Consider the following 27,928-nt stretch of genomic DNA (forward strand, 5'->3'; position numbering starts at 1 on the left):
CAAAAATATCACACGGTTGTAGAAAAAAGAAGAATATATATAATGCAGGTGCATCTAGGGCAGAGGTAAGATATCATCGTATTTGTATCCACTAGCAATTCTGTTGGCAATTTTCTTCACTATGTTTGCGGTGGTCCTCTCAATGTAAGGCTTTGCAGCGCGGAGAAATTCTGCTTTGTTGGCCATTACGAGTTGGTTAGCGATATCACCTGGAACATGAAAAATAAATTACTATCGTCGTTAATATCGTCTTCAATGATTAAATATTCCAATATGAGGTTTTAATCATTAAATTATTCCACGATATCAATGTTTGAGAGAGTGCCCAATTACGGAGGCAATTGAAATAATATTAATAAATACACCAGGGTAAGCTCAATAGTTCACGGTATGGTTGAAGACTACACCAAAACTAAACGAAGAAGAGAATCAAAAGAAAAATAATCTGGACAATGAAAAAAAAAAAAGTTTATTTTTTATTTTTTTTCGTGTTCTCTATAAAACGGTTATACACGAGAAGATTACAAATTAAAAAGTTTACAGAGGCAGTTTTACTATTTTGTGACCTGCGTTAAAAGATAGTTACTGAATTGTCTGAAGGTGACATTGAAAATGTCGATGGCTAATGCAGAATCGTTAAGCAGTTGAGTCGCTCTGTTTCTTGGCGCGTTCTGATAGGCAGAAGTCTTCGCTTTCAGAGCATATAAGAGTGCATGGGATCTCCCTCGAGTATAATTGTTAGGGACATACAAGTTAACCTCTTTCAACATAAGCGGATTGTGTATTGTACCAGAGATTAACTTAAAAAAGTGTATCTTCGATTACACATCTGCCCTGATGATGGTCACTGTAATGCTCTCCAAAACGTTGACTAAAGAAGGAGGTAGCGCAACACGGCAAATCACTGTAAGCGCAATAAAGTTTACATATTGTTTCATTACTCATTTGCAGTGGAATTTCAACAAGTTAACTAACTAACAGTTTTAAAAATAGAAATAAATGTTATTATTTTATTTTCATCGTATCTTTTTTGAAGGTACAGTGACATTATTTCTGTACTTAATTAAAACTAAAGTTTCTTAGTAAAAAAATTGTGTGCTACACCTCCTAGAGTCAGGCGCGATGATCGTAATTATAAAATTTAAAAAAAAATAAAGATCGCCCCAATAAGATGGCGAATGATATAATATTACCAAGTGGATTGAAAACAGTTTGCCTAATGCCGCAGTAATAAAAGTTATCAAATCAATTTGAAATATTACCCAAAAATTTTATGTATTATTTAACTGTTTTATTGGCCATTCCATTTCTTTGCATGGGTTAAAATTGTTGGTCTTCCAAAAATACCTGTGTTTATAAAAGCTATATTTACCCAGTTGAACATCTCCATTGAACAGGTTGGTGATTTCCACAGTGAAGTCCCCGACATCGATGTCCAAATCCACCTGCGTGAATTTCAGGTATTCGACTCCCTTCTTCTCAATTACCTTTACGTGAATGACAACATCAGCTAAGCACTTCGCTGTAATACAAACATTGGATAGTTAGCATTTATTAGAGGTGATCAGCGCCCTTGAAGTGATGTTTCGCGAAAACTACGCTATATAAATTAGCCAAATATTAGAAACAAATCACATTACAAAATTGTTCATCTTGGTATGCTGGGTATACTTATTTTTTTTTCTCATTACCTTCATGTGTCAACGAACATTAGAAGATAAACGCAAAATAAACGACATACCTATGCATACCAATAATAACATACCTACACATACCAATAATAACATACCTACAAATACCAACAATAACATACCAACAACAACATACTTACACATACCAACAACAACATATCTACACATACCAACAATAACATACCTACACATACCAACAATAACATACCTACACATACCCACAATAATATACCTACACATACCCACAATGACACCTATACATACTCACAATAGCATACCAGAAATAACATACCCATACATACCCACAGTAACATACCTACACATACCAACAATAACATACATAAACATACTAACAATAACATACCAACAATAACATGCTTACACATACCAACAATAACATACCTATGCCCAATTTCATATGAACAAATACTCGTGCGATTGATATATTTAAAGTTAAATTGGAAAATTCTGTGAATCATTAAATATAATATTTTTAAACGTTCATTTTTATTTTTTGTAATCCAATCCGATCACTGTGTTTTTAAAAATATTTTTTTTTCTTGTATTTTTATGTATTGTAATTTTATTTTTACTATTTTTTCCCATGTTACAAAATTATCTGTCATATTAAAGTCGTACCACCTATATATTAAATCTCAATTAGCATTAAATAAAAACATGAGGTTTTCTTTCTTGAACTTGTTCATTACGCTCACTTCGGTCTTGAATTCTTTACAAATCTCCTCTCTTCCATCGTATACAATTATGTATGATCTCCATTACGCCTTTAACGTTTTACAGTCTTACTAATAAATGTGTCTCACTAATAAAAATGTACACAACCGATAAACAACTGCTTACCTAACTAATACACATTACACAGTCTAAACTGATGTTTAACATCCGTACAGAGTCTCCATTACGCCTTAACGATTTAAAGTCTTACTAATAAATGTGTCTCACTAATAAAATTTTACACAACTGATGAACAACTGTTTATCTAACTTATAAACATTACACAGTCTAAACTGATGTTTAACATCCGTACAGAGTTCAATGAAAGTTAGTTACACACCGCTTACATAGTGGAAGAGGCTTGTGCTGAGTTTTAGCGTTGAATCTAGTATTCTTTTGTGATTTATGTATTTTAATGCTTGTTATTAAATATTGTATAAAATTGAAAAAAATAACGATGTCAATACCTACAATTTCTATTAAAATGTATTTTTTCAAACCACATACATAAAAAGGATATGGATTTTTGTCGTACAGATTAGCAGAACATAATTTTTCTTAACGACAATTAATTTCAATAAAAGATATAAATTTGTTTTAGACCACTTTAATTTTAATTGCACTCTACCGGTTTTGGAAGGACCTTTCCTTCGTTAGGAGAATATTCAAACTGTTGAACTGAGTTTTAATATCCTCCTGACGAAGGAAGGGTGCTTCCGAAACCGGTAGAGTGCAATTAAAATTAAAGTGGTCTAAAACAAATTTATATCTTTTATTGTAAATTATGACGAGCCACAAAGTAAATGCTTATTACAAATATATATTTTCAACACAACTCATAAAACATTAATTAGGATTATGTTCAAAAAACCATATATGCATCCAACGGAAAATCTCCTTATTACAAATCATATACTAAATATTAGGAAACTATTTATTAAGAAGAACAAGGGAAAAATCACAGAATCAACTTCAAGTGCCAAAAATTAATTCAACCTTTGCCAAAAGGCACGAATCCTTCCTAGCACCTTTCATCTTTAACACCTTCCTAAAAGAAACCACTTACTGCAACACTAATTTATTTTAACTGCAGAGTCACTAAAATACGTTTATTGGTACGGTTTCAAAAAAGAATTTCAACAATATTTATTCGATGTGCAACTAAATCATCGTTTTACGGTTGAGTAGCATTTAATTAATTAGTAATTCATATCTTAATCATTCACTCTGTTTTAATACATTTTCTGTCAGATTCACACGGTTCTGCCATGCACAAGGGTATATTTCATTACTTATTTGAACACTACTAGTCTTACCTTGTTTTGTTTTTTGTTTATTACACTAAAATGTAGCTCCATGAAAAATATATTAATTTCCATTACTTGCTGGCAAGTTTTGCCCTTATCACGAAAATGATTTACATAAGGTAAGAATATGTACTTACTGGCATTGGCCCTGATGTCTCCCTTTCCATGAATGGGCGCAACGACGACCAGTCTGGCGTCCAGGTCGTATTTGCCGTCGATCTCGAGACGGGGGAAGAAGATTCTGGCCCTGACCTCTAGATGGTCCAGATCAACCCTGAAAACGAGATTAGTTTGTTAAAAACAACCAAACATTCTAATTTCCATTGTAGGTCTATTAATTAATAAGTGATTGTAATTATGATTTCACTTGGATTTTCTTTAAACAAAAATGTCGTTTTCAAAAGTGGAACTGATTGTGTGAAGAATTCAGATAAACGATAAAATAACGACCAATTTTATAACCTGTTAAATGTATAAAATCTTGAACTTACTCTAATTTCTTCAGCTTGAAGTTGCTAGCTCCGTGTACTTTGACATCCCTTCCAACAGCTTTGAACTGTACCAAATTTCCTTGGTCAACCAACAACTATTAAAAAACAACAAAAAATCAATTAAAAATAAGTTCATAATAATTAGTTTGTTGATAATTGCAGGATATGTAATGCACATTTTATCCACAAAGATTTTTAGCAACACTACCAACTTACTTTAGAGACAAACTGAATTAAAATAAAGACTTCCACACACCACACAAGACAGAAAATAGCATTAGACTAAATACATTGAAAAAATCAAAAACACAATTTTTTCTGACTAAAGGCTTCCAAATGTATAGCGTCCTTAGTAGTGAAATTAGAAATGTACCTAGATTAAGCATATCTAAAGAAAAATAACATTACGTATGTAATAAGTATTAGAAATGAACAAGTTGTAAATTAAAATCTGCCGATGCTTATATCAGACCATATGCTCAGAGAAAAATGACCAAGTGGGTCTTCCGCCGACTCCATACATTTTTCTGTCTTATAGGCTTGTAAACTACCTATAGATATCCCAATTATTTAGTAAACTATTATTATTTACGCAGATCACTATTTGTGCAGAAATACGTAAAATACTAAAATGATAAGTCAAGTATTTAAGCTAACAAAAGGTGGATAGTAATTTTGGGTACTACCTACTCCCCCACTTGGCTACGGGATAGTTAAGAATCTCTACAAATTATTGGCAATTCCGGTTAAAACGGATTTGCAGGCCTTACTAATGAATTAACAGTTTTCCTGATAAGGTTTTAGAAAATAACTTCATTATTATGTTATGATGTTGGAACACGTGTTCCTGAAAATCTGAATATTTTTGCAAAACAAAGAATTTTTTTTGCATCGTCATGATCAATGTAAATCGATAAAACATTCTTAAATTGATGATTTTTAACAACACCTGTTAATTTATTGTGTGGAAAAAAATCGATTCCTCTCCGTGTGAAGTGGATCTATTTAAAGTATAAGCCCCCGCATTTCCAATTTCTACCAAATTTCCCTTTAATTATATTAGTTTTTAATTTCCTATGGTTATTAATTTCCAAAAAAAATGTTATTTTTGAAAATAATATCTATATATTTGTTATGCCGAAACGTTAATTTTATGAAATTTTCACGATAGAAAAAAATCGCAAAATAAGATCCGAAAATTATTAAGAAAACGTTCTGTTATATTATTTAATATTTAATAGGCATTAAAACATTCATAGTGTATCTTTAAATGAAACTAAAGCATTTCTCGAGATATTTTTACTCTAGTTAAAACGAGTGGTGTTTTATTAAATAATGTCACCATTTTCTCTAACATTCGTATTTACATAATATCTCCCTTTCAAACCATCTCCGAACGTTTACTACGGGGTCCTAATAATTCATTAAATATTTGCTTCTGTTATTTTTTTTAAATATTATCTTATGAGTCTATATTATAATACTTTTATAAAAAAAAATGTATGAATCCATTCGAATTTTTTTTCTGGATTGCATAAATCAGGATCATAAATTATAAATTTATATTTGCATTGATACAATGTTCGTAATCGGTTCTATATAAATGTAATGATGTAAAGAAGTTGAAGATTTGAAGAAAGCAACATATGAATTACCTCAGGAATGATCAGAGGTTCGATTCCGGGGACGTTCAGTTCTGGAATCCCATCAGCCAGTCTCGGCCGTAAAAATTCTATTGACTCTCGGACACAACCATTTATGGTTTCCGGATCTCTCTTGCAAACATGGATGTAATCCGCTGAAACAATTAAATAAATACATCGTCAGTAAATGTAGGAATTAATTATAAATATTATTATTTAAATAATGCCTATCCTAAAAATTTGTATAAGAATAACACAGAAAATAGCCACTGAAGTCTCAGTTATAAGCGTTCAAAAAGAAGAAGAAAATTACTGAAGATGTTTTGGGGACAAATGTAAACACGAATGACAGAAAATTCGCTAATTATAAAAAAAAAACGATTTCAATTAATTGGCGTAAGCGACCGTTGTGAAAATATTTAATAAACCACGACTAATTTAAAATAAAGCATAAATTCCAAAAAATCTGATTTAAGTAGCATTTAAAGAAACATTGTAATTTTTTTCATACTTATAACATGTTGAATTACATGACCAGTTGTTGTTTTTTTGGGTTTTTTTCAACAAAGGGAGATATTGCAAGCTACCGATTGCCGACTATCGCTGAACTACGACCAAACTGAACGGACTATCAAAAGGGAGGAGCTATTGAAAGTTTTTCTTTTGGTTTGTAGGTAGAAATAAAAGGCGGGGCGCTGCTGTGCATAGATGCGATTTGCGGTAGTAATTGTGGACGGTATTGGTCGTACTTTTGTGCGCGGTTTTTACACTAATAATAGTTTTTCGTTCATCGTCTTGTTTCTATAATCCATCAAATTACCCTATCGGGGATATCAGAGTTCATCAGCTCTGGGATTTGAGAGTTGAATACATAAAACATGTTCTTCTAAAGAATTATTATTCTCATTTGCGCCAGGCAAGATAATAATTTTTTTTATGAAAGTATGTAATTATTTTATGTAAAGAAAAAATAAACAGTGAAATTAAACTTCTACTGTGCGATAATCGCGTAGACTATCGATACATGGGTTAGATTATAATGGTTATAATCTAGGCAGGCATGTGCCAATGTAAATTAACGCTCCGTTCGCCGAGCCAAAAGGATAGTTATTCGCAAATGTGACTTACGGAAGAGTTGGTAATGATGTTCTATGATATGGTTCTTTTGGCAGCGCTCGTATGGTGGAGGAATTCACAGGTACTCGTATAAGATTGAACTAATTATAACTCCGGTTAAAAATCGAATTGACACATCGGTTGTTTTTTCGGTACGGTATTTTTGTCAACTGTCATTAGATGACGTTTTCGCTACGGCGCGGGAGGCTCGATTCAACTCAAAGCACCACTGCGCAAATTCAAACCAGTGAAATTTGAATCCTAGCCTTCTTATTGGTTGGAGCGGAAAAAGCGTTAAAACAATTCAGCGTCACGAAACATCTACTGTTTCTGAAATTTCATTCAACAGCGCCATTCCTCGTGTTATATTATGCTGGCACATCTGTTCTGCCGTGTAGTATCTTGAAAAAGTCATGGCGCTAACTATGGCTGAAATTTTCGGGCATGTTTGCCATCGCATTCCAAGACGAATGTTTTATCAATGGAGTTTTGAATTATATTAAAAGTAAGTATTGCAAGATTTGCATAGCGTCTAGTTTCTAGGTTTAATATATCTGTTGCCTGAAGTAATTCCATATGGTGCATGAACCTTGGATAAGTTTCATGCGTCCGCATAAAGACGTAGCTAAGGATTTTTTCTGGATTTGTTCCAGAATATTTATTAGTTTGGTGAGGAGTCCACGCACCACAAGCATACTCCAGCTTACTTTTTATAATATAATCGAACATGGCGATCATTGCATCTGGATCATTAAAATATTTACATGTGTTGATTTTAAAACCCCAACAGTTTGTTGTACTTCAATGAGCCGTATTATGTGGTCCGAGATCGTCAGTCTGGATGGAAAGTTTTTTTATGTTGTTGTGACATTGAAAGTAATAATAAAGCAATTTGTATTGTTGCAAGCGCTATTAACTCTTGAAACTACACGTGTAATTATGTAACAATACACAATTGATTGAAATATCTACTTATAACAACACAGTAAAACCACTACGTAAGCCATAGTTTCACTGGCTCCTGAAAGTTAAAACTTTTAATTTTTGTCATTAAATATAATGACATTCCGTTTTGGTTGTTTTTCTTGTATTGAGATCCATTATTATCTTTTTATGTTATCTGTATATTTGTGTATTTTACACTGTAAATAAATATGTTTTAAAAATTAAACAATTGTTTGTGCGATACGTTGTTTTACTTACTAACACAAAATAACCCTATAAGACCTAAACATAATAAAAATCAATTAAGAAAAAAAAATTATACACAAATAATTTCTAAAGGTTTTATGAAGCTTAAAATATGGTCTATATGTGGAAATAAAAGTTCGGTACTGAAAGAGTTAGTTAGGTGTAGATATGCATAAATAACTATTACTCGTTTTTTACGATGGCTAAAAAGAGCTGAACTAATTTAGTTTGAATGTGTCAACATTTAAATCGAAAATATCAGCGATCTCTTGCAGTACATAGCTCAGTCTATGTATTCTCCCCATAACGGAATTGAACACAAAGTTATTCTTGAGAAATAATAAATTATTACAAATTAACAGCATTTATAATAAATACAAAATTATCGCTAATTTTATTGACAAACTAGAAAGGAAAATACGGATAGTAAGTCCGAGAACTAGAAAATGAGGGGGAAAACCATTCACTTTGAAATGATCGACATTTGCTTGTTTACAATACTCCTTTGTACATTTTCTTCTGTTTTAACAGGAGAAAATGTACGAAGGAGTTACGCTATTTAGGAGTCAGTAGGACGAAAATTATAAATGAGGCCGGAATTACTTCTTCTGCTAGAACAATCAGGCGTCGTCTTGCAGAAATAGGGTAGCTCTGACTAATGTAAAGGGAGTTTCTACTAAGTATTAAGAGATTTTTGAAAAATTTTCTTTTGTGATTTTTCTCAAATGAGTATTATTAAAAAGATTTTTTTTTTCAATTTTATAAGAAAAAACCCAATTTACATTAAAATAATAAAATCCCCCTACTTACAATGGATAAAAATGTTAAACTAATAATTTGGCTTCGCACTCTAATTCCTATCCAGGGTTGAGCAAAATAAACAAAATCCACGAACAAACACAAGTTTGTCTTCGTATACAATACAGTATTATAGAGTCATTAACAACTTAATTTACAATCCTGCCACTAATAAATTCCATATGCCGAATAGGAATACAAGACAAAATGTAACATGATTCTGTATCACGTACATAATCAACTATCAGACACACCCACTAATCAAAAGGATTCATGATGTGGGCAACAAGACTGAGAGAATTAAGTATTTAGAATTAAGCGTAATCTATACCAGATCTTTGATGAATTCTACAAATTATAGTAGCGCAGGTAATGCAGTTTTTGTGATTTATCTTCTTGTATTGTTTTATTTTCTATTTTATTTTATGTTACTGTTATAGGTTTTAATAACATTGTTTCATATTTAGTTTAACGGTTTTATATAACTTCATGCCTTAAAACTTTTTGAATGATTTTATATATCTCATTAGGCATATTCTGTTCGTATGATTCACGTAAAAGCCCAGCTGGGCGTAGAATAAAATGAAATAAAAATAAAATTCAATATATTACGTACGTTCTATATGTTTCCGTGTATCTTTTAAGTGCATTTAGAAATAAACGCATGGACAAGGGAGCAAACCATTGTCAATGGCTTTTGCCTTTCGTACCTAAATTAATCCAATTAAACTGTTTCTATAGGTCACTAAACAAAACCCCCTAGCCCCTTCCTTAAATCTGAATACCTGGCAAGAGTCCCAACTGCTCCTTGCTCACTGGAATCATTGGGGTTGGCATTTACAGGTGGGGTATGTTGTGCGGCTAAAGGGTATCGGGAAGGGAGGGACACAGGGAAGAGGGAAGTACCTAGATATTCAGATCTACAAAAACGGCTAAAAACGACACAATAAGTGAAGAGAGCATCTGCAAAAATATGTGACGCGCGGCCCCGGTGTTTTGGACGAACCTACCGTCGAATTTGCCCTAACAAATGCTCTAAAATTAAGTGGGCATCTTAATGACGTAAGTGGAGAAGATCTCTACAAAAAAATTGGGTGCGCGGTTTGGCGTATTGGATAGATCTATGGTCGAATTTGCTCCAGCAGTCCTAGAAAATTAATCTTTTCGCGAGATTTATTTTAATTAAATCTGATAAACGTGTTACTAAAATCTCAGATGTTTCTAAATGAATAAGGTAAGTTGCTATTTCATCGTCTAGAAAAATAAAATCAGGTGGTCACTACTAGTTTTATATTACACTATTTAATTATTATATTATTACTATTACTATTATTACACTATTTAAATACGTTCTATACACCTACTCTACATATACTATTATGTCCATTGCCTTGCATCTAAATTATCTATTAATAAATACTGTATTTCAACTTTTTACTTTTATACGGAATGTTATAAGTGTAATATTTTATTATATTTTAAATAAAGAGTATAATAGTTTATATACACCGCAATACCAATATTCCCATTTAAATCTGCACTACTGTTTCAATACTTGTTTTAGCGGCGTAAACTCACGCACACTATCTTACTTACAAATCATTACCAAATGGAGAATGAAACAAATAAATTATTGTTATCCATTAATTATCATGTTATCAATTAATTATCAATTATCAATTAGTTATCAATTAAAATACAATGAACGAAACAAATATATTTCATGTAGAAAATGTACAGTATGTATTTACTGGTACAAATTATTAAACCTACCTTATACTGAACAATACTATAATCTAACCATGAATGTTTTGGAAATATTTTATTTAAATCATTATGTCTTTTAGTTTCATAGATGATGACAATGATATTAATTTTTGTAAAGTAAATAACCTGCGTGAATGGTTTCAAAAGCAAGATTCAAGGAAATGTGATACAAGTAAACTTAATTTTGTTCAACTAAACATTAGGTCAATATGTAAATATTTCGACCTATTTCATGTTTATTTTAAAGACTGTTTAAATCACGTTGACGTACTCATGCTTTGCGAAACGGCAATTCGTTCGGAACTTGTTAATCTTTATGATATTCCCGGATACAATTCGTATCACTATTGTAGAAAACAAAAATCCGGTGGAGGCATCTTGTTATATATAAAGAATAACCTTTCCTTTTCGCAAATATTTCTGGACACCAAATTTTTTGAGAACGTTTTTGGAATATTGACACTTCCAAATAAGAGCACTTTAAATGTCTTAGCAATATACCGACCTCCGAATCTAAATAAGCTATCATTTTTGTCAGAAATATCCTCTGTGTTTGAAAACAATATTAAATCAAATGAAAGTGTAATATTTTTCGGCGACATAAATTTAAATTTATTAAACAAAAATGATCCTATCATAATAAATTATGAAAATATTCTTACAAATAACTATTTGAAAAAATGTATAGATGGCGTCACTAGGGAAGTAATTGTTAAACAGAAAATAAATAGTTCATGTATCGATCATTTCTACGTGCGAATAAGCGGTAAACTGCCCGCTGGATTAACCAGTACAATCTTCGCATGTGTATGTGACTATAACATTGCCGATCACAACACAACAGCTATAAGTATACGCTATAACTCGGTAGATAATATAAACTCAAATGATTATAATAAAGTTAAAATTCTTTCGCAAAAACTGGTTGATAAACATATTTGTAATTATGATTGGAAATCGCTTCTAAAGGAAACCGAATGTTCTGTTATTTATTTGAAAATTAAAAATTATTTTGATGACTTGTATAAAAAAAGCACAATTGAAATAAGCAAAAAATCAAAAAACCGACCGCATGCCATAAATGAATGGATATCTACTGATGCACTTTATAACATTAAAAAAAGAGATTTTTTATACAAACGTTGGAGAAATGCTCCAACGAACAAATACTATGAAAAAGAATATAAGTGTTTTCGAAATATTTTAAATAAATTGTTAATAAAATTAAAAACCTCATACTATAATGATAAATTCAAAAATATATTTCAAGACTCAAAAAAAACATGGGACGAATATAATCAAATTTTAGGAAAGAAATGTAAAAATGATTGTGACCAAGTTGCATCCAAATATTTGATGAAAGATCGGACCGAAGAAAGCGTAACAAATGACTTTGTTGATTATTTCTCTGACAATGTTTGCAATATGTTACATAAATGTAATCACAGGACAACTGGGTTTGAACCAGAGGAGATGCCTCAAAGCATGTACCTACCTAGGGCTAAAATTGCTGATATAGAAAACATTGTGAAGCAACTTAAAAGCTCTTCTCCTGGAATCGATAATATCAGAATGAGCGATATTAAAAAACATATATTAACATTAGGTCCAATTATAACCCATTTTGTAAACAGAATCTCATTTGAAGCAAAAATTCCAGATGATTTAAAATGTAGTATTATCAGACCCATTTATAAAGGAGGTGATCACACCATTTTGGGTAATTATAGACCAATCAGTATTTTGCCATCACTCGAAAAAATTCTTGAAAAATACATTCAAATTAAATTAATAAAATATTTGGAAGATTTTTCTATTATTGATACTAACCAATATGGATTCCAAAAAAAAAGGGCACTGAAGTGCTACTTCAAAAGTTTGCCAGCTTGATAAATAATAATTTAAATAATAAACATCATGTATTAGTCTTATTTATAGATTATTCCAAGGCATTTGACACTATTAACCATAAAAAATTGTTGAAAATACTAGAAATCATAGGAATAAGAGGGAAACTTCTAAAACTATTTGAAAATTATTTGAACAACAGGTGCATGCAAATAAAGCTTTTGAACACATTAAGTAAAAAAAGAAAAATCTTAGCAGGTGTTCCTCAAGGTTCCATATTAGGTCCTATTTTATATATAATTTATGTATCTTTTATTAAATTTATTTTTAAACATGTAAAACACTTTGTGTACGCGGATGATACTGCATTGGTGTTTTCTTGCAGTGATTTGCAATTATGTATTGAACTTTTACAAAAAGATTACATTGAACTTTTAAAATGGTCTCACGACTCTGGCCTAATCATAAATGCAAAAAATGTACAAATATAAAAAGAAATTTTTTGTTGAAAAATTGGCTAGCTGAAAGAAATAGTTTGTACTAGACTCTAATACAAACTATTTCTAACTGCATACGCTTTAATTGTTTTTTGTTTTTATTTTTATTGTATTACACCTCTCATGATATGAATGTATACATTTGATATAATCTGTTTAAGTTAAAAGCACCCAATGACAAACTACTTTAAAGTAGTTTATTGGGACTTTTTGATTTTTGTATATTATTTTGATATTAAATAAATAAAAAAAAAAAAAAAAAAAAAAAAAAAAAAAAAATTAAAAAAAATACCCCCGCTTTTAGAGTCTTGTATCACTTTATTGATTCTGAGTTGTATGACGGCGCAAAGGTGTTCAAATTCAGGCATGCCTGGATTTTAACCTGTATTCGTAATTAAGGACCCTTTCCCTCCAACATGAAGGCCGTCCAACCTTCCAACAGGTATATTGTTATTGTATCTTGCACCCCGACGATCCACGAAATACGTCGCTGCAGACGTACTACAGTTTTTTTTTTTTTAATTTAGAAAAAAACTACACTAATAATTTCTTATCATTTCGCTGTCGAAGGACTTTCAGAATGCCTGTATCTACCCAGTCATTAAGTCATCAAAATCATGTTGTCCACTTCTCGCATTATACAACAAAACTGTTTCAGTGCTTTGTAACAAGTAGGAATGGTTTAAACAAAAACGTGCCTATCCAGGTATCCTTGTGTTCTAACCATAAACAAACAGCGGATAAATTAGCATTGCTACTTCGTCAGCAGTAAGGCCAGTGAAGTACCAACTTGGTATTATTTATTCAACTAAATTACATGATTGTCGTCAATAATGCTAATCACTACGTGGGTTTTATTGTTGGCTCTTACTTCAGTCTTCTTCTAACATAATATTTCTGGCCTTGAAGAAAAACGTTATAAGTAAAAAAATACGAATTTTTAGTTATTGTTAGTAGTAGTAGGCACATAATTATGTCTTTATGAAGCCCCATTATTCTTTCAATACTTTAAATCTTCAGGCCTCAGGCATATTCTGTAAGAATATCATAGTATTTCCACTTTTCAATAAAATCTAAATAAATGGAATATTTCTTTACCTATCCCAAAACAACAAACTGTTTTTGAAAATTGATTGATTGATTCGAAATAAACAAATATTATTTGAAATTTTAAAATGACTCACTTTACGTTTCTTTAAAAAATTAAAATTACTGATAATGGAAAAGATAAAAAACACATTATTTTATCAGACAAATGTATTATAAACGTTATTGTCACCTCATTTTTGTGTCGTTTCATATAAGAATACTTGATAAAACATTTACGAAGTTTTTTTTTTCAAATTGCGGTTGGAACTTTTGGTTTCATAAAGGTGCACCTTTTAATTCTTCCGTAGTTAACTTCTAGATTTAAATATAAAGCGTGGTGTTTTCTCTTTCTGACACCGTTAAATTTTTTTTTTCACCTCCACCGTAAGGAAGAAAACGATTTCTATGAAACCATATGAGTTGTTTCCAAAAGCGAACAAATTTTCCTGAAAGGTTTACAGCCGGAAAAGTAACAGATATGAAATGAAATCTAAAGAATATTTATCTTTAGCTAATTTACTAAATTGTAAACCATTTACATTTGATATAATGTGAGAAATATTTAAGATTTTAAGGGAGCGGGAGAGTGCCGTGTATTCGGAAAAATGCTTCGAACTGTCGCGTGTGTTGCCAACGTTGAGAGAATAATGTGGCAAGCGAATGAAATAATTATTTGTTATAAGTACTTGCTATAGTAGGTACTTTGCTTATTATATATAGGTAAGATTAATACACATTATTCAGTATTTCAAACTGAGAAGTTACGGCATTATTTCAGCAAGCTATCAAGAAAACAGACACAGCTTACAAGGGAAATAAAAATTAAAAATTATGTTTTCACAATCAAAAAATTCGAAACATTTAGAAAAAATTAAGTTTTTCTCTCGGATATAAATTGTAACATTACGTCAAAAAAAAAAACATTCTAGAGAAATGTTTAGAGTCGAAGTCTAGTAATGTTACTTCAGTATTTTTCGGCAGAAACGTTTGAATGATTGAAACATATAATTATTTTAAATAGAGGAATACTAATTTTGGTGAGTCGCAATAAATTACGAGTATCACTTCTCGATATTTCATCATCATTTGTGAAAACTTTATGTGTCTCATGAAAAATGTGACTTATTTAATTTGTGTCGTTTTTCTGCTGGACCAGATATATGACGGTTGAAAAGTTCTTGGAAAAAATGCTGTTTCATGTAAATTAATTCATAATGCTTATTCTGCTCTTATGAACTGGAAATTGTATAATCTGTTTAAATAATATTACACAATCACCATATGTAGGTAATAATATATCTTTGCTCAATTATCCAGATTTAAATTAACATCATCAAAAATACTAATATTTTTTTTGCCTGTTCAATGAACTCTAGAAATGAAATTTGCTTTGATTTTAAAAATTCTAACTGATTTTGGAAATAATTCAAACAAGCAATAAAGTAGGTATTTATCACATACGATATGAGATTTTCAGGGCCAAAGGAATTAAATTTAATTTCGGGGCATTGTGCCATGTTGCGCTACCTCATTCTTTAGCCAACAGCATTACAGTATCCATCATCAAGCATGATAGACAGCATTACTGTCCATACTAATTTATATCCCGCAATCCCGCGGGATTGGATTCGGGATTTGCAACCCCTAATTCAGAATATCACGTTTCAATTTAATTTTTATTGACCGTATACGGATATATAACCTATTAAATTTCATGTTCGTTGTTATTGAACAAAGTTATATTTGTAACTTAACATATAGTAGGTATAACTGTTTGCGTTCTAAGCAACCGAATCAATATAATAAAGCTAATAAATAATGTGTAATCTTTATATAGTTATTATATATAAACAATTATGCACGAGCAACCTTCAAGTAAATGACTTGGAATATATCCACGTAAAATAAATTTATATGATAATTTTTTGTATAGTTTGTTTCTTGAACAAGTCTGAAAGGAAATATTCATTGTTTTGTTTGGGTCAACATGCCGAGTCTGTTTTTTATTTGTTTTTTTTTTCTCATATCGACACGTGTTAAAGCAGGTAAACAACATTTGATAGTTGTAAAAAAAGCGTAAATCATCAGTACAACTCAAGTTTAACTGATTCAGGAAATAAGATTCGCTTGAAAGAAGTGTTTAAAAAAACAACACGTTATTTAAAACCAATATTTAACCATTATCTATGTTTTTATTATGATATCAGCCGATGAAAACAAGACCACGCGGACGATTTTTTGTTTGCTAAAAAGTTTTGAGCGATATTTGCCATAATGAGCCAATATATTTATGTGGATTCATTGGTTTTGAATCAGTTTCATATGTTTTCACATTATTCATATTTTTAGGAATAAAATTATTTAAATAATATAGTAAAAAAAATGAAAACTTTTTTTCATCGGAACCCGTGGAACTATGTCATCGTCAATATTGGTAACGGAGTAAGACGAAAATATCTACAAAGCCAAAACCTGTCTCCCATTCTATCCGTCCTGTATACTTATAAACACGTATATTCTTTTATAATGCATTATATAGGTGTATTGCATTTCTTATAATTCCATTTTTATACTTGTTACTTAGTTCGTCTTTTAAATTGGGTTTTAGTCCTGCTTATTATATAGTCCACATTCACTAAATACTTAGTCGTATTCAACCATATGTGGACATTTATAATTGATCTCTTTCTTTTCCATCATTCTTTGTATATTAAATTAATACTAAGACTGTTTATCTTCCTTAAAATAAATACAAATATGGAAGTGGAGAAAACTTTTAAGTCACGTCTGATCAATAAACACAGATAAAACTATTTCAACTATTAAAACTAATACTGACATTATCTAGTTTATTTTAAGACAATAGTCTAAAATGTAAAGAGTGCTTATTGTAAATAATTATTCCATTTAGTAACAACGATACTTTCTCAACGATGGCAACACTCGCGACTAGCCTGATGGCCGCTTGTGGACAGCTTGGTAGCTCTTATATTTTCAATATTTTTGTATTTATTAAAAATTACAGATTTAACTTTTACGAATACTGCTTAAGGCGATGCACTACGTCGTTTAATATTTTAAATTGAGCCGCTATCAATAACAACCCTTACCTAGATGGCGATAAGGTTTAAATTCCCGCTTAACACCATCCGCCTGTTTTGATTAATGCAAGAAAAAAACATGGCTAAAAAGTGCCTTTTATTTTATTTTGTGGATGTTCAGGCGTAAATATTTAATTTTTTTTCGATCATTTTATAAATAACTTAATTTTCCACATTATACAATAAAATCATGACCGAAAATGGGTTCGTAAGTAGGAGATTTTGAACTTTAATGCTGTTTTCATAGGCCTTTACATTATTTTTTCTGGGCTTACAAAAAGACTTATCTAAAAAATACTCGATTATTTCAAAGGCCAAGATGTATTCTACTCGCAGTATTTAATTAAAGCAACTGAAACATTTCTAGGCGACCAAATTTTCAAACCAAAAACACACGATTTTGCATTACTACGTATGGCATCGTCTTAACTTTCGGTGTTATTTTAAAATGTCGCTACGCCTGAAATATTATGCCAACAAGTGGCGGATTGTTACTTTTGGGTTACTAGAGTGCTAATATTTAAAAAAATGTCGTTATTGATGTTGTTGTAGCTGAAATTTTTTTTTTTTAAATTGGCATTTGTATGAAGATTTTCAGGATATCACTTTTCAGGAGTTCACTGCTAAACAGAAATTTAATGAAAATCTTTAAACAAAAAAAAAAGATTTTTGGAAAAAAAAAAATCATTTTCAGCTACAACAACATCAGAAATAATGACATTTTTAATAATATTAGCACTCTAGTACACCCAAAAGACACGAGCGGTCACTGCCGGATAGAATTGTAATACGTATTGACAAAAATATATACGGAAGTTAACACAGCTGTAAGGTTTCTTCACTTTGCAATAAATGCGTTTTATAGCCTATTTAGATATAAAAATGTCAAGTGAACACTTAAAAACAAATCTGACTTGAATAATAATTACCTCACGTTTAACAGGAAGAGAAGACATTGATTTAAGTTTCCTGAGATATGTGAATATAATTTTTGTGTATTTGTGTTATATATATTTTTAAATGTTTGTATACTTTAATAAATTCACGTGATATTGTACCATTTCCTTGAAGTATACGTGGGTTTTTATTTTTACGTGATAAATTTGCACATTTCTGAAAGGCGTGTGAACCTTCAGTAAAAACATGATTAATATGTTAAAGTATAATTTTATTGAAAGAATTTTAAACCTTTTACCACTTAGAATATTTTTTGACCGTTACCGGTTTCATTTAATTATTTAGCCATATTTAGACTGGTACAATTATTTCTTTAACTATGGTATTATTATTTATGGTAATTTGACGTGTTTTCTTCACGCTATGTGTCGACGTAATACAAGTAGTAACAAACTGATATAAAATATTGCTAATTTATTAAAAATCTCTTCCAATTATTCTAAATCCTGTTAAAAATGGGACTGCAAGCTTTTAACGTGTCAGTTGATAGGTTACGTGTTAAAATTTTACAAAAAAAGAATAAAGAAACACGTTTTCAATAAAAAAAATATTATATTTTCGCATTTCGTCATTATATCGACGGCCGGAAAGACAAAAGGTCATAAGCGACAATTTAGTCAAAAATTAGTTAATCGCACAGTTTTGATTATAATTTTTGCATGATTATAACCGACCTTTTGCCTTTCCGAAGTTAACATATTAACATGGCAAACGCAAGTATATGAACACGTGTTCCAATATATTTGGAAAGTACTAAAATTTTATTAGGAAACGGCCTTTTTTTTTTTTTATATATTTACTCCACACAGGAGGCCCTGAAGAAAATAATTTCCCTCAGGGCCTATGTCATCTTTGGGGATGCTGTGTGGAGGGTCTCTTTGTGGAGAGGAAGGAGTGAACATGGGTCTTGAAGAGTCCCATGTTGTAGGAGGGAGGAAACACAGAGGCCGGCAGTTCGTTCCACAGCCGAGCTGTTGAACTTAAGAACGAATCGTAGAAGCGACCCGTTCTCATGTGACAAGTGTCAACTGTGTACAAATGTTGGGCGCGCGTTTGGCGTGTATCCCGACTACGCACCGGTGCCGAAGGGATCAATGACGCTAGTTCCTCAGAGCATCTTCCATTGTAATACCGATAGAACAAGGACAGCATACCTACCTGACGCCTGTGCTCTAAAGATTGCAGTCCGTTTGTTAAGATTGGGGAATCTATCAAACGGACCGCCCGTTTCTGCACAGAGTCAAGGGTTTTTTTCAGGTATTTAGGGGCTCCAGACCAGAGATGGCTGCCAAATTCGACCGTAGGGCGCACTTGCGATTTGTACAGGGTGAGCAGTTGTGTACTATTAAAGTATCTGCGGGCCCTGTACAGTACGCCCAGCTTCTGAGAGGCCAACTTTACTCTGGCTTCGATGGAGCCCCCGTACCTGAGCTGGTCACTTATAGTTACACCAAGTATATCAATGGAAGGCCTGTTCGGAAGATTGCTTCCGTTGAAGGAGACTAGATTATCATTTGGATCCCTTTTAGACGTAATCAGACAGGATTGGGTCTTTGAAACATTAAATTCGACGAGATTATTTTTACCCCAGGAGGAAATACTCTCGAGATAACCGTCCATTCTCTGCTTCAAAGCCCTCCGAGCCGTTGGAGTTTGTGTGCCCTTTGGGGGCTTGTCAAACAAAAAGCTATCATGAACTGTACTGTCATCCGCGTAACAATGAATCGGTGCACATGTCAAAAGGTCATTGATGTGCAACAAAAACAAAGTCGGAGACAGAACCGATCCCTGCTGGTCCCTGCTGGTGCGGCCTGCTGTCCCCCTTTTAACGGGATTTTAATAAATAAGCAATACTCGTTTTTCTCCGTCTAATATAAAAAAAGATTAAAAAAAATAAACCCTAACTAAGAACATGATAACCTATTTTAGGATCATAGGTTTATATTTTGGTTTAAATAAGAAAAGAAAAAAAAACTAACCTTAAAACATTGACAATATTGTTCAGTAGACGGCCATTGTTATAATGGTCAGCAAGTAAACAATCAATTTTAATTATTAATTACTACCACATAACTATTAAAATGAATTATTATCCATTTCCGGAAACTGAAATAAAAACTTCTCGTTATTATATAAATACTTGAAAGAGTTTTTAAAATAAATAAAAATATTTGGATTGAGCGTGTCGCTATTTTCTGTATATTTACCAATAGCTACTTTGCATACTATACAGTAAGGTTATTCACACCAAATATTTAAGTAATTAATCACATCAAATAGATAAAGATAAAAATAAATGCAATCTGCTAATATCATAGAATAAATAATAACACAAGAAGTGCATGATGATTTGAATTTTTCACGTCCAAAAGTATTATAGTATAATAAGCTACCTCTTGCTTTAGCTAATGCTTCGGACAGTATTACAGTTTCCGTCATCAACACGGCATCGCATCTACATACATATGCACACACTACACCACAATCTTCGTTTACACATCTGCTCTGATGATGAACACTGTAATGCTGTCCGAAACGTTAGCTAAGGAAAGAGCGCATTACGGTATAATACCCCAAAAAAAAAAACACTTAAAAAGCGTCTTATTTTTTGGCGTGTTTCGTGATCCAACATGAAGAAAATGAGTTTTATATTATTGTAGAAAGCAATCACTTTGTGGTTTGACATATTTAATAAAATAAAACAAAAAAGTATTTTATTTTATTAAAATGAGTTTTGGTAGCTTATTCAAATCGCTTCAAATTATTGCTAATCCGTTTACAAACGGGATTGCAGGCCATTTCCTGATAAAATTTTAGCGATTCCGCAATAAATGGAAACACGTGTTCATGCACCTGCATTTGACTTGATAATATACAATGAATAAATGCGGAAATACCAGGATTTTTATGAACACATGTTCCGACATTGTGATAACACATTCGTATTTTTTATTAAAACACAAATAACATTGTTTACATCACTTTATTTCGATACAAAATCTCAACATGTTTCATGAACCAAGTTCACTTCATCAGGAGCACAAGTATACTAAAGTTATAATTAAAATTAGTTCTAGAAAGAAGAGGTAGAAGGAGCGGGGAGGGGTAAGAGTGGGGGAGGGTTATTCAAAGTAGGAATTCCGAATAGACGGGAAAGACCGGGTAATTGGGAAAATATTTAAAATGGGGTTTATAAAAATTTTTTGTTTATTAATAATATCTGCTTTCATATTCATTGTGTTTTAATAAAAAATAAATAATGCCATCACAAAGTGAAAAGCAGTTAGAAGAAGTTTTCTTCGAAAAATTATTACATTCGTATTATACTAAAATTTTATTATGAAACCAATAAATTCATTCGTTAAGGACCTGCAATCCTGTATTTCCCGGATTATGAATAATTTGAATAGATTCTTAATAAATGTGCAATATTCAGTATTAGTATTTTTTCCCTGAAATATTTACCTAATCGATGCTTAAATTTTAAATACAAAACTGTGTTTAAGTCATTCAAATCGAATAAACAAATACGAATTGAGTTTAAGTAAGGTAGCTGTTGGGCTAAATAAAACATTTGTTTCCATTCAAATTTGTATGGAAAGTGTTTCTGATGTTATTCTTCATACTATGGATAATATAAAGTCTAGTACTTTTTATTAATTGTTTATTTAAATAATGTTATAATTTCTGCTCAGTGGAATCCTATTACATTGGCGCTGACGTCATTCAAGTTAATAATCACAATGTAAATTACTAACGTCATTGTTGATGTTTCCTATGCAATCATGTTTTTCATGCTATGTTATTCAATAATCGATGATAACTTCGTTCTTCGAGATATTCCTTCATTTACCGTGGAAGTTTATATTGCATTGCATCAAAAAGGTATGTTTTGTAATATATAAACATGGCCCTTTAGTACATTTACACTCGTAATATTAAAGGGATATGTTATTCAATAATCGATGATAATTTCGTTCTTCGAGATATTCCTTCATTTACCGTGGATGTTTATATTGCATTGCATCAAAAAGGTATGTTTTGTAATATATAAACACGGCCGTTTAGTACATTTACACTCGTAATATTAAAGAGATATGTTATTCAATAATCGATGATAACTTCGTTCTTTGAGATATTCCTTCATTTACCGTTGAAGTTTATATTGCATTGCATCAAAAGGGTATGTTTTGTAATATATAAACACGGCCGTTTAGTACATTTACACTCGTAATATTAAATAGATATGTTATTCAATAATCGATGATAACTTCGTTCTTCGAGATATTCCTTCATTTACCGTTGAAGTTTTTATTGCATTGCATCAAAAAGGTATGTTTTGTAATATATAAACATGGCCCTTTAGTACATTTACACTCGTAATATTAAAGAGATATGTTATTCAATAATCGATGATAACTTCGTTCTTCGAGATATTCCTTCATTTACCGTGGAAGTTTATATTTATTAGTATTGAATAGGTATAAGAAAACGAAAACAGTGTGAAATATAGTTGTGAATGAGGAATAATAGGAGCAGGTGGATGAGTTTGTGTATTTAGGAAGGAATGCTGAAAGAGATATTGAAAGAAGCGTAAATGCAAGTAACTTCTTTAATGGAGGACTGAACTCAGTTGGCGCTAACAACAAATTGTCCAAAGAAGCGAAGTTAGCAGCCCACAATGGAGTGCTGGTACCTACCCTGATATACGGAAGTGAGGCATGGAACTGACAAAGAAAGGATGAAAGGCGTATGTGTGGTAAAACCATGTATGGTCGTGTGAGAAATGTGGAGATCCGCAAAGAGTGCAAGGCTGATATAAGCGTAATGAGTAAGATCAAGAATGGGATGCTTAGATGGTTTGGGCATGTGGAGAGAATGAGCGAATAAAGGAGTATAAGGAGAATATACGATGCAAATGTGAATAGTAGCAGAAGTCGGGGACGCCCGAGGAAGACATGGCACGACCAAGTGAATCAGATATTTGAGTCGGGCCATGTCAAGAGTCAGAATAATAGTAGAGTATGTATGAGACGATGTATGAATGTGAATGAGGCAAGGAGTATGTGCCAAGACCGAGTTGTTTGGCGGTCCGTCCTCTCTGTGAAGGTTCTATTCAAGTTCTGTTATTATATTATTATTGACCATTTGTTTCATAAAACAGAAATAATAAGAGAACTTTAATAGAACCTTCACAGAAATTAATAATCAACTGTTTAATTTGATGAATTGTTAAAATTCTCTGAAACAACCCGTCCTTAGTCTATTATTTTAGAAAAATCCTAAATATTTCTGTTTATTTATTAAATTTTATGAGAACAGTTTTTAATATGTAAAACATTATAAATTACCAAATTATTGCTACTTAAAAATAAACACATTGCATCCGAAAGGTATGTTTTGTAATATAAAAACATGGCCCTTTAATGCAATTACACTCGTATTATCCGATATCACATAGAACTTCAATAAACTAGTAATTGATTTTCGATAACGACCTTCAAACCTCGTTCATATTCTATGATGCACATTAATAAATATGTACTCATTCTTGAATAAAATAAAAAATTTGCATTGAAATTTACGATTACGACAAATATTGAAATAGGGTGTAAAAAATAATAATTACCTTGTAGTTTGTAGAAACAGAATTTCGTCTGTTCCAAGAATTCTATAACATGAGGTCTATTTTCAATGCATCACTTATTTGAATAATATTTAAAAATATATATTTAGGTAAGAAACCAACTGTTATTGGCGATGAATAGGTAATCATAAATATATCAGCATTTGAGGCAAACTAATTTCTCAAATAAGACGATTCACGAATAGAACCAGTGATACACGGTGACGGGAAACTAGTGTACAAGCGTGGAACTGATGAATCTACATCACACAGAGAACCTAAAAAAACGTTTTTTTCGATCTGCGCATTTAAAAAAAACTTTTACATCTGTTCGTCTACTAAAAGGGTTAAAAATAGGCGCATTTTAAAATGAAATAAGCAGGTGGTGTTCACCCCGCAGCGACCGACTATTTCGAATTTATCCACAAAAAATCTCCTTCGGACTTGAATTACTTAAAAACGAAAGCTAAAAACAAGAACGTTGCATGAATATCATGAGTATCCGGACGTAATATAATGGAGTGTGTGATGTATGGTAATAAGTTGGGTATTTAAGCGATAGATGGCGCTAGTCATAAAGCTTACTCCAGAGTCCGACAGATGTCGCTAGAGTGTAGCAATTGCCTGTGGGATATTATTAGATAGTGGGATATTATTAGATTTTGGCAGACAACAAGCTTCTAGAAAGAGAGAATTATCAACCCTCGGGTAATGAACAGTGTAGCTAAATCCAGACTTATTAATTGTTACGTAAATAAACACAATTATAGTAAAAGAACTTATCAAAGAGTTCCTAACATAGAAATCTGTAAAGCAGAGACATAACAGAGTATATAATGGAAAAATACCAAAAAAATATCTGTTTCGTGATAGGTATATGAAGAAGTAAAATGAATCAAACACTGTATAGAAATTTGTACAGCTCGTGGAATGGTTAATGCAATTATTTTCAGGGTACAGCGTAATTACGGGAGTGAGCTATGAAGCTTTTAAATACATCTTTGAAAGTCAAAAAATTATACAAGAAGCTATGTTGTTTATTTGATCTCGGTTTCAATTGTTGTTCAATAATATTCGATATAATTGTAATGAAGAAATGAGATCGATCGTGGAAGAGAGAGTAATCCGAGAAGATAGTATGTAATGTTCACGGCTGACGTGGTCGAGGGGTATAGCTCTACTAGCAATCCGAAGGTAGCGGGTTCTAATTCCGACGCACGCAAGTAAAATTTATTTGATTAATATGTGTTATTTCACAATTTTTTCATTTAAAATAATATAAAGTATACTTGTGGAATTTTTCAGAGTGGAATATACTCTAAGTATCGCCCTGGTGTAAGACCACCATTCAGAATTGAAGCGGTGCTTGAAATGGCTTTACCCACAACCTCACAACATACCCCAATTGAGGATGCCATAGTCTCACTGGCTGTAGACGGTTGGGAGCAGTTGGGACTCTTGTGCGGAACTCATATAAAAAATAATATTATAAGTTGTTAATCATCGTTGAGATAAAAGCTATAAAATTTACGAATCAAAATTTACATCTCATCCCACGGAACCTTGAGAAGGTTGTTAATTTTCTAGTTACATGTTTGTTTTATTATATAATTACATATTACTGAGAATTAAATAACACGTTGTGATTTAAAATGTTTTAAATTTCTTTCTCTACTCTGTTTTACGAAGTTGTAACATCCTTCATAATTTACGATAAGAAAATGACATCTTGACCCCATTGATAACACGGTATCCATTAGGAAATGATGCCACCTTTCAATTACAATCAATACTTATCTTAACTACCTATGCAACGAAAAGTGAAAAAGGTATAAATATGAAATATTTTTTAAAAGAAAGGCAAATTAACATTATGGATATTGCGACGATATTTTAAAAAACTTCCAGTACCATTATCAATAGCGTAAAATGTTGCTTGTATAATGACGGAGGATTTAGCTAGGAGAGAAAAAATTGAACTCACGACGCCTAGGTTGGGACCAAACTCATTTATCTACTCAGTCACTATCCGGTTGTTACATTGAGGTGTCTTAGGACGGGGTGTTTCACAGAATTTGAACAATTCCTCAAACTTCAAAGCTAATTATCTAACTCTGATAAACTTTTATTCAAGTTCTGTTAATATTTTAGTTATGTGGTACATCTAGCCCATAATTACACAACAATAACGGAACATGAATAGAGCCTTCACAGAACTTGAAATTTTTTTTTGAAATTTGATGAATTTTTCAAATTCTGTGAAATCGGTATCCATAGGATGGGTTGTTTTTCAGAATTTGAACAATTCATCTAATTTCAAAGCTAATTTTCAAGTTCTATTCAAATTCTGTTATCACATAATCATAGGCCAGTTGCTTCATAAAACTGAAATAATAACGGAACTTGAATAGAACTTTCACAGAACTTCAATATTGACTTGGAAATTGGAACAGAACATCAAATTTCAAAGTTAAAATTGAAGTTATGTTAATGTTTAAGTAAGGGTCTGTTATTATTTCATTGTGTGCTAGTTGTTTATAACAACTGAAATAAAAGCAGGACTTAAATAGAACTTTCGCAGAACTTGGAAATTTGATGAATTGTTCAAATTCTGTGAAACCACTGACACTTTACTGAGTTACTAAAAATTAATAATGTAATAATTACCGTTACCTACTGAATCAAAATACCATCGTATGTAATAAGTATAAGTGTAATAAGAAGATTTATATTCTCATGCTAGTTCTTTTTGCAAATAAATGGTTTCACTTTTATTGGTGTGTCCAAGTCACAACCAAAGAATATAAAATTACCATCTGCCGAAAGTGAAAACGTATGAATGTTTTGAATAAGAATGAGCCAGAGTTCTAGGAATTAATGTATTCAGTGGATACATTTTTTCGACATTAATGTCCATAAAATTGGCTTAAAAATTTCTTGTAAACATTGCTTGTAACGTTGGCTATAATTCCAACAAAAGTTTTTTTGTTGTTATTTATGTCATATCGCAAAGATTAATAGGATTACAGTCCAGATGTATGGGAAAATTGGCATCCCTGTTGGATGATTGTTGGAAGGCTAAAGAAAGATGGGAAGGAAAAAAGGTTAGGGTAAGGTTGAGAAGTAACTAGCTCTTGAGATCTGGTTACTAATCATAGCTTAAATGTAGCAACGTTTCAATTAATTAATAGTTATTGATGCAAGGGTTATCAATTTGCTTAAATAACAGTGTTTGCGGGCGGGTGACGTAAATTTGATTTTTATACAAATCTACAGTTTTATTCCGAGAACTTTTCATTATTAAAAAACAAGAGAAAGGTCACAGTTTAGATCTGATTAAGAAAATAATTAACACGTTATATTTGTTGTAATTCAATAAAATGATGGATATTCATAATTTTGTCTTCTTGAGGTGAAAATTCAAATCACGTGTTTGCAACCGGCGTAATTCCCATGGTCAGCACTTCTTGAAAAAATTTCAATCCAGGAAATAATTTTGCACTAATTCAAATTTAAAAAGTACAAAAGGTTTTTCAAAACATATTTACTAACTGTAATATTTGCTGTCATTTCCACTCTCATTGTATTAACGTTATTATTTTTTATTACTCATGGAATCCATTTTATATATCAATATTAGCAATCTAAGTTCTTATTATACTGACATAGCGTTACTTGAAATAACATTGCATGTTAAAAATTACTAAACAGCAAACAATAATTATAAAATTAACTACTAAGCATCACAAAATGTCTTTGCAGTGGTATGCAGATAATACGATGTCTCGGCACACACCCATTGCTTCATTCACATTCACACACTGTCTCAAACACACTATTCTGTGATCATAATAATATGAATAACTTACGTATGGCTCCTCCGAAAGTGACACTGATGAAAGTTTGCAATATCACAAAAGACAGGAAAATGTTTAGTTTCGACATTTCAAACTATATTTAATTAGTACTATTTTAATACTTATTAGTGCTATAAGAGAAGCTTCACAAACTACTGTTTATATAAGAATTCTGTAAACTCTTCTATATGACAGAGCGACCACGCAGAATACC

The 27,928-nt window shown here is 31.5% G+C and overlaps 1 protein-coding gene across 1 annotated transcript; it reads right to left on the bottom strand.

Annotated features, from left to right (window-relative positions):
- LOC149411275 (circadian clock-controlled protein daywake-like) lies at positions 1-27,928 on the bottom strand. Its single transcript, XM_089647525.1, has 6 exons — positions 27,727-27,928; positions 5,880-6,022; positions 4,225-4,319; positions 3,871-4,007; positions 1,373-1,522; positions 1-209 (listed from the first exon to the last, which is right to left on the bottom strand). Exons 1-6 carry the CDS (start codon positions 27,800-27,802, stop codon positions 55-57), a joined length of 756 nt encoding a protein of 251 aa, XP_089503651.1. The 5' UTR covers positions 27,803-27,928; the 3' UTR covers positions 1-54.

The sequence above is a fragment of the Hesperophylax consimilis genome, chromosome 26 (assembly GCF_061612785.1).
Source record: "Hesperophylax consimilis isolate HC1 chromosome 26, BYU_Hcon_1.0, whole genome shotgun sequence".
NCBI classification, from domain to species: Eukaryota; Metazoa; Arthropoda; class Insecta; order Trichoptera; family Limnephilidae; genus Hesperophylax; species Hesperophylax consimilis.